General features: G+C 51.9%; 1 protein-coding gene across 1 annotated transcript; it reads left to right on the top strand.

Moving 5' to 3' along the window:
* Positions 1-823: 823 nt before the first annotated feature.
* Positions 824-10,228, top strand: LOC102445218 (bone morphogenetic protein 2-like). The gene is made up of 5 exons (XM_075934668.2): positions 824-1,342; positions 3,098-3,237; positions 4,625-4,741; positions 6,322-6,523; positions 8,001-10,228. Exons 1-5 carry the CDS (start codon positions 1,051-1,053, stop codon positions 8,450-8,452), a joined length of 1,203 nt encoding a protein of 400 aa, XP_075790783.2. The 5' UTR covers positions 824-1,050; the 3' UTR covers positions 8,453-10,228.
* Positions 10,229-10,911: the final 683 nt, after the last annotated feature.

Raw genomic sequence — 10,911 nt, 5'->3', positions numbered from 1 at the left:
CAGCTGATGACTACCAAGGGCTCCCATTGCTATGCTGTGTCTTTAAACCGGGGGGAGGGGACCTACAGCCTGGGGGCTGAATCCGGCCCCCCGGGCTCCAGCATCGGGGAGCCCCACACAGAACCCGGGGGACCCACAAAATCGACTCGCCTAGGGGCCCCCTGCTGTGCAAGAGGCATAGGAGCATGTCAGGGAGATGGGTTTTGTGCCACCCCCGACTGATTTTCCTGTGGGTCAGCAGCCCCCGACCCAAGAAAAGGTTCCCTGCCGCTGCTTTAAACCTTAAAGCAGCCCAAGAGAAACAGATCGGGGCTCATTTCTCTCCCCGGCCCCAGGGGGCATTGCAGGCCCAGATCCACTCCTGCCTCCCTGCATGTTGTGGGGCCAGTGCGGTGGCCGGGAATTCGCAGTGTCTGGGTGGATCAGCCCCAGCCAGCACCTGCCAAGTCTCTCTGCTTCTCCCCCTGGGAGTCTCTGACTCAGCTCGGCTGAGCCCCGCTCCAGTCCCTTAACCCCAAGGCCCGCCCTTCCCTCGCTACTCCCCCCGAAGGCATTTCGCAGCCAGGGCCCTGCAGACAAATGGCTTGTGTGATGCAGAGAGCAGGGAAGGGACACGCCCCTCATTGAGACACAGCCCCTTGCATTGGGCCTTTCCCAGGCCTGGGAATGGGGCAGGGCGTGGGGCTCCCTGAGGAGTGCTTGCTGAGGGAGAGCAGGGCTGGCTGGGCACAGTTAGCAGGGTGAGGCTGAGGACTGAGAAGGGGGATTGTGGCTTAGGCCTAGAGAGAACAGAAAAGACCCCCACCCCCGCCCCCTTCCACTGGCTGCAAAGGGACCAGCTGCCAAAGACCTGGACTAAAGCCACCTGCACTTTGCCCCTTGCAGGAGCTCCGCCCCTGGCCACACCCCCCACCAGGTGCTGGGATTTGTCATGCAGCCCTCTGCCTGGTGGTAGCTGCTGGGACCCAGGGTGGCTGCCAGTGACAAGGCTGCAGAGCCCAGCTCAGCGGCTGCTGCCCTTCTGCCCCGGCCCGAGAGGACCCAGCGGCCATGGGGGCATCCCGGGACCTGCGCTGCCTGGCCTTGCTGCTCCTGCTGCTGGGCCTGCCCGCTGGCGCGGCCCGGGGGCCGGTGGGGACGCAGAGGACAGGGCTCCTCGCCGAGGCCCTGCGGCGGCTGCAGGAGGTCTTCGACATCGAGGCCCTGCCCCACGACGTCTTGCCCCACAAGAAGCCACCCCAGTTCATGGTGGAGCTTTTCCACAAGGTGGCTGATTCCAACGGGATCACCAAGGCCCCGGGGCTGCTGGAGGGGAACATGGTGCGGAGCCTGGAAGACCGAGGTAAGCCACGGGGGGGGGGGCGTGGGGGGTGTCTGTGTGTGTGTGTGTGTGTGCGCGTGCGCGCACGCGCGCATGGGGTGTGTGTTTGGGGGAGTGTGTGGGGTGTGTGTCAGTGTGGAGGTATGTGTCGGTGTGTGGGCTGTATGTATATATGGGGGGTGTATATGTGTGTGTATGGGGCACGTGTATGGGGGAGTGTATGCACTGTGTCAGTGTGGGAGCGTGTATCAGTGTGGGGGTGTGTGTATAGGGGGATGTATATGTGTTTGCATGGGGTATGTGTATGGGGGAGTGTATGGGGTGTGTGTCAGTGTGGGGGTGTGAGGGTTGTGTGTGTATATATGGGGGGATGTATATGTGTGCTTAGGGTATGTGTATGGGGGAGTGTATGCGCTGTGTGTCAGTGTGTGTGTGTGTGTGTGTGTGTGTCGGTCGGTGTGAGGGTGTGTGTATGTATGGGGGGTGTATATGTGTGTGCATAGGGTATGTGTATGGGGGAGTGTATGCGCTGTGTGGCAGTGTGGGAGTGTGTGTCGGTGTGGGGGGGTGTGTATGTATGGGGGGTGTATATGTGTGTGCATAGGGTATGTGTATGGGGGAGTGTATGCGCTGTGTGTCAGTGTGGGAGTGTGTGTTGGTGTGGGGGGGTGTATATGTATGGGGGGTGTATATGTGTGTGCATAGGGTATGTGTATGGGGGAGTGTATGGGCTGTGTGGGAGTGTGGGGGGGGGGGGGTTGAGGTGTGTGTATGGAGGGTGTATAAGAGCGTGGGGGGTGTATGGGGTGTGTGCGCGTGGGGGCGGGGGGTTAGATTGGTGGTTTTCAAACTTTTTTTCTCCTGACCCAGTTGAAGGAAATCGTTGGGGCTGGGACTCAGCATAATTTGACAGGAGCGGGGTGGGGGGGGCTAAGGCAGCTCCCCGCCTGGCCTGGCACCGCAGACTGTGCTGCACCCCAGAAGTGGCCGCCAGCAGGCCCGGCTCCTCGGTCTGGGGGGAAGAACCCAGAGCTCCCCACTAGCTCCACACTCCCATGGGCTGGGAACCTGGTGCCGGCTGCTTCTGGGGCGCAGCCCCCCACTGCTCACTTGATCCCCCTTCAGCCACGTGCCAGGGGGCCCGACATTCCCCCCCCAGTGCTGGTTGCACCCCGTCATTTGCAAACCCCTGTGGTAGAGTAAATGCGACAGGACAAAGCCAAGGAGGCAAATCCCCTCCACCCCCAGTATAACTCCACTGAAGCTAATGGGTGTGTGGGGAGAGAGAGGCTGTATATGGGGGGAGTGAGGGAATGTGGAAGGGGGCTGGGTGATGTAAGGGGTTTTGTGCTTACCTGACCCCTATAGATAAGCTTTTATGTGGAACCCTTTTGCTACCGGCCCATTGCTACTTAGTGACTGCAGGGTGTGGGGAGGGAGGGAGGGACCTGCATTGCGAATTCAAAATACACACGGGTGTGATTTAAAAAAAAACTTTCACAATCTCCTGTGCCCTGAAAATTCAGTTTGCTCACTAGAGTCCCTGGCTCTGGCGTGGTTCTATGAGTTGGGTTGGCTGGGAAGATCCATTTTTAAGACTATTTGTGCCTCAGGGTCGTAAGCCCCCCACTTCTTTTACCACAGAGATTTGAATCGTTTTTTTCGATGCCTGCATGTGACCTCTTGCCCTCTCCTGGAAAGTCAGCGTCGCCTTGCTGGAACTGCAGTGTGGCTTGTCTGCTGGCCTGGTTGTTAATGATCCCCTTTGGTTTCCAGATTATTTTGATCAGTCTTATTTCTACTTCAACATCTCCTCGGTCGGGAAGAATGAACAAATGCTGAAAGCAGAGCTCAGAGTTTTCAAGCTCAATAAAAACCACATGCCCCAGAAATCTTTTTGGCAACATTTTCTCAAAGTAAGTGGCGGGGGCGAGGCGGGGGCGGGGGGGAGGAGAGGAGGGGAGGGGTGAGCCGTCAATTAATTATTCATTTGTTGTCATGAATAGGATGATGTCTTTAAGCGAACCAATTTTTAAAAAAGAAACACACACGAAAGAAAATGAGACTGCAACCACTTTGCCCATTAAATTGTTCCATGCTTTACGTGCTCACTGCCAGCAATGTAGAAGTTGGATCTGTTTCTTTGACTCCAACAAGCAAAGAGATTCAGCCAGGTTTTTGGGGAGCTGTTGCAATGCTATTGGGGCTTTCCCCCGTCCCCCCTTAGCTTTTTGCAATAAAACAGTCATGCTGTCAAACAGTTAACGGGTTTATCCATGCAAAAGCAAGCTGGATAGTTTAGTGATCTCTAAAGGCATGCTCAAATTGCAGCCACACTATATTGTGGACAGGGATCACCCTATATTTGCGATCCTGATCCGAATTCTGCAGCTCGAATCCATCTTGAGGGAATCGGGAGGCTTGCGAACACAACGTGCAAATATAGGGAGGCACCAGAAAACTTGAAACAATATTAAGTGGCCAAAAAAACCAAAATATTTCGGCAGGTGGTTTCCCATTTGCAGATATTTTGTTTTGTGTCACTGGTAGGCCAGGTCTACACTAGGTGAGAAATTCAATTTAAGATGTGCAACTCCAGCTACGTGAATAGTGTAGCTGGAGTCGATGTACTTTAAATCGAATTTCTCCGGCAACCCCACTGCAGGAGGTTGATAGGAGAAAATCTTTCATCGGCTCCCTTACTCCTCACGATCCCATGGAGTACCGGGGTCTGTTTGATTTAGCGGGTCCTTAGACGTGCTAAATGGCACCCCAGAAGATAGATCTCCAGAGTGTTGATCTCCGGGTGCGTATAGACAAGCTTTTGTGCATATCCTCTCAGCACTTGGATACTATACAAGATACTATAATTTTCATCTGAAGAAGTAGGCTGTGCCCACGAAAGCTCATGATACCGTCTATATGTTTTGTTAGTCTTTAAAGTGCTACTAGACTATTTGTAGTTTTTTAAGTTTATAATTTGTATGTATATGTTCATTACCAAATATACAAGTTCTTATTTATTACTTACCCCTAAAAATATTACTGATGGTTGCAGGTATGAGTTTCTATAGTGCTTTGGATATACAGAGAGATCTGTATCTGTAGATATCTAGTAAATGTACACGACTTCTGATGTGAAACAGACCAGAAGCAACCTGCTAGTGTCAGTCCAGGTCACCAGACAGGGGAAATCCATCCTGGAAGTGAAGGAAATGTGTGTGTTTGATGTTGACCTTTTTTTTTTAGAGGGAATCAGTTGTCCCCCACTTAATGCTATTATGCTGTATCACCCTATTTCAGGTGGAGGTGTATGAGGTTTTGGACAGGGGAAGTACGCCAGAGAGAAGAACTCTCATTTCATCCAGACTGTTGTCGATGTACACCGAAGGCTGGGAAGTGTTCAACGTCACGCAGACAGTAAGCAGAGAATTCTTAGTTCCATTGTTTTTAATGCAAACGATATTGTAACACATTCACAGCCCTGGGTAGGAACTCCATATATGTCACTGGGCTGGAAACTGAAACTTCAGGGCATTAGCAGAGACAGGACCTTAAGTTATGTAGCTCCAAAGCCTGATAAATTGAGCTAATAGAGGATCCTCTTATTATTTAGAAGCTTCATACAGCCTACAACAGCCAAATAACCTTAACTCTGCCTATCATGACAGCAGGCAATGACTACGTAGCTACGAAAGAGCGAGGAGTCCTGTGACACCATAAAGACTAACATTTATTTGGGCTGAAGCTTTCATGAGTCAAAACCTCACAGGCCTCCTCGTTGTTTCGTAGCTATGTAGTCATTACCTGCTGTCACGATGGGCAGAGTTAAGGTTATTTGGCTGTTGTAGGCTGTATGCAGCTTCTAAATAATAAGAGGATCCTCTATTAGATTGGTTTTGACCCCCAAAAGCTTATGCCCAAAGAAATGTTAGTCTTTAAGGTGCCACAGGACACGTTGTTTTCACAGACGCAGATTAACACAGATGCCTCTCTGAGGCTTGTCTACATAGCTATGATTAAAGTATTTTAATGTTTGCAGCCCCATGGTCAATGACACCAATTGCTTAGGAGAAATTGGTTTTTCATTTTTGTTGTTGCACGTACAACATCGCTATAGGGCAGAGTTAAGGTTGTTTGGATGTTTTAACTTTATATTTTCCATATCTTAATATCTCTGGATTCTTATAAGTGTATCTTTAACTCTAAATCTCTCTGGTTTGTAGTACTTATTTTGAAGATGCCCTTAAATTATTGTGCTCTCAACCTTCTCTCCATCTGAAGCTATTTCTCTGGGGGCTGTTAGCGTGTGGGGAATTTCACTTAACGCAACAAAATTACCCGTCTGATAAAAGTACTGACTTGAAAATCTGTAGCATCAGCCTCATATGATTATTTAATTTTATCATGAGGAGCATATTCACAAGTATGCTGTGGCTGACGGGTCACATTACTTCTGATGTCCCAGTGGCCTGAGTCAAGAGTCAACCTGAGCCAATGACCGAACTTTACCTGTTACTCTACAATAGTTAGATACAGCAATGGTCAGTAACTTCGCTTACTTGCTTAATTCTACAGATGGAACCTGTGCGTGAGATGTAAATGCGTTTTAATAATGTGGAAGCCCTGGAGCAGCTGTATTGTTCCATTAGTAAGATTACTTAGGAATAGAGAAGTCGGACAAAGGGTTGTAACTTCCTGACGAGGATCTAATCTAAACCTAATTTTAACTTGTAGGTTAATCAGTCAGTTTGCTAGTAAATTCTCCAAAACTTAGAGATAAGGGCTGTCGTGTTGCAGACGTTTCAGACCTCCCCGCCGGCTCCTGCACCCGTTTTGTGGTCATGGTCGGTTGGCTGGTGGTCCGTGAAAAGGTTTGCATTGAGCAGGGCGGGCCAGAACATTTGACAGCCCCTGGCCTATTCCTGCTCCCCAGATGAACGTAATTTAATCCGAATGAGAGCGGCTCCTTCAAATGCCTTTTTTCTTTTTGTGCCAAGGTTTCCAGATGGGTTGGAAACAGCAGCATGAACCGCGGCTTCCTGATCAGTACCACTCACGTGTCTAAAAACAAAATGGAAGTCAACTTCGTCAGGTTTGCCAAAAGCCAGCGCAATTTGCGGGACAGTCGGAATGCCTTCCTGGTCCTCTTCACCAATCATGACCGGCAGAGAGCTTCCCATTTCCTCCCCTCCTCCACAGGTCAGTCAAGGCAACAGGAAATCTCACTCGTTTGTTCTGCTACTGCCTGGTGCATTTTCTGCAGATGGTTTCACTAATCAGATGCAGTTGCTGGCCCGGTAGCTGATTCCAGTTTGCCGCTGTTCAGGTTGCTTTGATACCGTCGTTTTATTACTTATGTTCTAAGAACATCAGAGCGGCCAGGCTGGGTGAGACCAAAGGTCCATCTAGCCCAGTGTCCTGTCTGCCCACAGTAGCCAATAGCAGGTGCCCCAGAGGGAGTGAACAGAACAGGGAGTCGTTACATGATCCCTCCTGTCACCCATTTGTAACCTCTGACAAACAGAGGCCAGGAACATCATCCCTACTCATCCTGGCCAATAACTATTGATGGACCTAATCACCATGAATTTGTCTAATTATTTCTTAAACCCTGTTAAAGTCCTAGTATTCACAACATCCTCTGGCAAGGAGTTCCACAAGTTGACTCTTTTCTGCATGAAGAAAAAAGTCCTTTTGTTTGTTTTAAACCTGATAGCTGTCAATTTCATTTCCTGGGGGCAGGAGGAGTGCACGAAGCCCTGTGCGCTCCCTCTCCTAGGAGCCGGGCCTGCTGCCAGCCACATCTGGGACACAGCGCAGTCTGTGGTGCCAGGAGAGGCAGGGAGCTGCCTTAGTCCCCCCCACTGCTCACCTGATCCCACTGCAGCCACCAGCCCCAGGGCCTGGCATAGGAGGGCAGAGGAGACGATCACAGTGGTCCCGTCTGGCCTTGGTCTCCAATTCTAGGGATGTGACCGTGCGCTCGAGTACACGGTCACACGCAGTCGCCTCTCCCTCCCCGCTGCTTCTGTATAGGAGGCAGCCACGTGGGCAGGAGCCGGTACACGCACCGGCTGCCACTTCCCCTCCCCCATGTGTAAACGGGTAGCTGCTAAAAATGTTCACTTTTACACAAATACACACGCCTTTTAACATCCCTAGAGGATGCCCTCCAGATTTGGTCCCGCGTGCGGAGCAGCCTCACGTGTCAATATCCCTGATTTACAACCCCATCATTGTCTGAGGTTGTGTCTACATTTCCAGCTGGGGATGTGATTCCCCTGCCTGTGCATCCGTCCCCGCCCGAGCTCGTGCGACCATAAATAGCAGAGTAGCCATGGAAGCAGTGTAGTGGAGACACGACCAAGCCAGGGGTAGCACGCACACGGCTAACCCGTATCTCCACTGCCACTCCTCACGCTCTGCTCTTTGCATTTGTCTGAGATCTGTACAAGCGCCTCTGTACACGCTCCAGGGCCTCCCGCCCTTCCTCGTGGTGTAGCTGTAGCATAAAGCGTCCCTGCCGTTCTACAGGCAGGAGAGTCGTGTTTAAATGTCTGTGTGTCAGGGGGATGCTCTCCTCTAAGAGCAATCCCCTTGTCCCAACGTAGGGGTGAAACCGCGGCGTTCTTCCTGGCCCAGGCGTACTTACCTCGTCACATCCTCTCGCTTTTAGAATTCCAGCCGGCCGCGCCCGACGATGCTGCTTCCTCCTCCTTGCCTCGCCAGAACGAGGTCTTGGCAAACATCAGAGTGAACAAGAGCAGAAGAATTCGGGACACCTCGGCCTTCTCCCCCAGAGACCCCATTGTGCCATGCCAGCTCAGCGATCTCTTCGTGGACTTCCATGAGATCGGTTGGGCGGGCTGGATCATTTTCCCTCGTGGCTACAAGGCTTATTACTGCAAGGGGGCCTGCCTGTTCCCCTTGGGGGAAAGCCTCCGGGCCACCAACCATGCGACGGTCCAGTCCATCGTCCACACGCTGAAGCTGTCCAAGGAGGTCAGCACGCCGTGCTGTGTCCCGGACAAGCTGAATTCCATCAGCATCATGTACTTCGACGACAACGAGAACGTGGTGCTGAAGAATTACAAAGACATGGTGGCCGCCAGCTGTGGCTGTCACTGACGCGAGCCCTCTCGGCCAGCCACCGCCTGGGGTCTGGACTCCTCCCCGGGGCGCTGAAGGTGGATGCTTTGTGTTTGAGTTTATGCCCTGGCGACTCCCAGCCGGGGGGTGTAGCACCCCCAGAACGCCTGGATCCAGCACCTGGGACCTTAGTAACGTCCGATAAGGGAGGTAGCCAGCTGGTCAGCGCTGAAAGGGCTCTACCACCGGGCTCCATCCATAGACAGGAGACTGCTCCCAGCTCCCCAGACCAGCTGACTTGTCTAAGAGTCCTGTGCCCTCCGGCCTGCAGGGACAATGCAGGGGAGGGGTTGGGGGCTGCTTCTGCAGATACAAACCAGTGAGACAGAGCAGGACTGGCGTTAATGGGGGCCAGCACATCTGAGGCAGAAGGATCGTGAGGAAACGCTTTGGTCTGGTTAGTCTAGTTGGAGCAGGGAGCCCGGGTGGGGTCTAGATTTTAGAGCCGGGGGCGGGGGGTTGGGTCTGGAAGTCAGGACTCCTGGTTTCTATTTCCTGCTTGGGGGGGGGTACCTCTGGAGCTAGTCCCCGGGCTGGGCTCGTTCCCCGTGGGCGTATTTGTCCGGTGCCCATTCCCAGGGAGCTAGGCCTCTTTAGACCAGGGGTAGCCCACCCACGGCTCACCCCTGAAAGCGCGGCTCGTGAAGCCTCCCCACGTGCCCCTACGATCATCCCCTGTGTGTTCTCCGGATGCAGGGGAGCCATCCGGTGTGGCACAATGGTGCTGGCCAGGCCTGCCTGTGGTTTTTAAAGGGGCAGTGTCCCTTTTTTTTTTTTTTTTTTGGCTTAACAACTGTGGTTGGAGGGGAGCTCTTTTTTTTTCTGGTCAGCCATTTTGGTGTGGCTTTTTGCATTTTTTCCACCACTGTTTTGGTTCTCTTCGTTTAATGAGCTGGCTGCCCCTGCTCTAGACTATGGCTAGTGTCCTTCAAAGTCGTCATGACACTAAACTGTGGAGACACTCGAAAGGCCTCCTGCCACATTCCTGCCCCGGCCCAGGAGATCTGGTAGGAGCTGGGGACTACACGTCAGGCAGGGGCGAACTCAGAGGGGGCTGAAACCTGGGGGGGAAGGGAGAGCAGAGGAGCCGGGTTAAAAGAACCTGGGATGGGGATGGAGATAAGTGTATGCAAATTAAATCATGCATATTTATCAACTATGCAAATGTGGCATGGCTGTATTTGCATAGGGTCCCTATTTGCAGGCCTACCACCCTGAGGGTCAGGTCCTGCCCTGCCTACCAACGGGCACCCAGCAATCCTGGGCACGCTGTGGAAGAGCTATGATCCAGCACCTGCCAGGGATATCAGCTCTTGCATGGGCTGTTGCCCACGCCCTCGGACATCTCTCGTTTCTGCCGCGAGAGGGGGACGCTGGTGTCCAGGCTGCTTTCTGCTGTGTGTAAAGGGCGAAAGCCAGCCAGGCCTGGCGGTCTCTCTCCACTTCGTCACGTGCTCTCGGCGGCGGGGGGGGTGACGGCCGGCCATGCGGTGGAGACAGTAGAAACAGCAGAGCACCTTGTCAGGCGAACCCTGTCCTTCCTGCAAGTTCAACTGTCCTTTTCTGGAGGCTTGTCTGCTGCAGTGGGCTGGAGAAAATATTTATTCTCTAGGGAAATACTTTTGTGTCTGTAAATAGCAGTGTCTGTAACTGGCAAACCAGCCAGCTGTTTGCATTATCCGAATGCGAGGAATATTTCTAATGAATCTGGAATAGAGGACATTCCATTTTCAATAAAATTATTAAATATGTCTTCAGTTTGTTATTGCACCTCATAAGAATGGCCAGACTGGGTCAGACCAAAGGTCCATCTAGCCCAGTGTCCTGTCGGCCAACAGTGGCCAATACCAGGTGCCCCAGAGGGAGGGAACGGAACAGGGAATCATCAAGTGATCCCTCTCCTGTCATCCATTTCCAAACAAACAGAGGCTAGGGACACCATTCCTACCCATTCTGACTAATAAGTATTGATGGACCTAACCTCCATAAATTTACCTAGTTCTTTTTAGAACCCTGTTAAAGTCCTGGTCTTCGCAGTATCCTCTGGCAAGGAGTTCCACAGGTTGACTGTGCACTGTGTGAAGAAAAACGTCCTTTGGTTTGTTTTAACCCTGCTACCTATTCATTTCATTTGGTGACCCCTAGTTCTTACGTTATGGGAACAAACAAATAACTTTTCTTTATTCACTTTTTCCACACCATATCCTCTCCTTAATCTCCTCTGTTGTAAAATGAAAGTCCAAGTCTTTTTAATCTCTCTTTGTATGGGACCTGTTCCAAGCCCCTAATCATTGTTTTGCCCTTTTCTGAACCTTTTCCAATGCCAATAGATCTTTTCTAAGATGAGGCGACCCGATCTGTACGCAGTACTCAAGATGTGGGAGTACGATGGCTTTATACAGAGGCAGTAAGATATTCTCTGTCTTATTCTCGATCCT

Source organism: Pelodiscus sinensis, chromosome 8 (assembly GCF_052426305.1).
Source record: "Pelodiscus sinensis isolate ZL-2025 chromosome 8, ASM5242630v1, whole genome shotgun sequence".
Classification (NCBI taxonomy): Eukaryota; Metazoa; Chordata; order Testudines; family Trionychidae; genus Pelodiscus; species Pelodiscus sinensis.
This window is presented reverse-complemented; position numbering and strand designations above follow the sequence as displayed.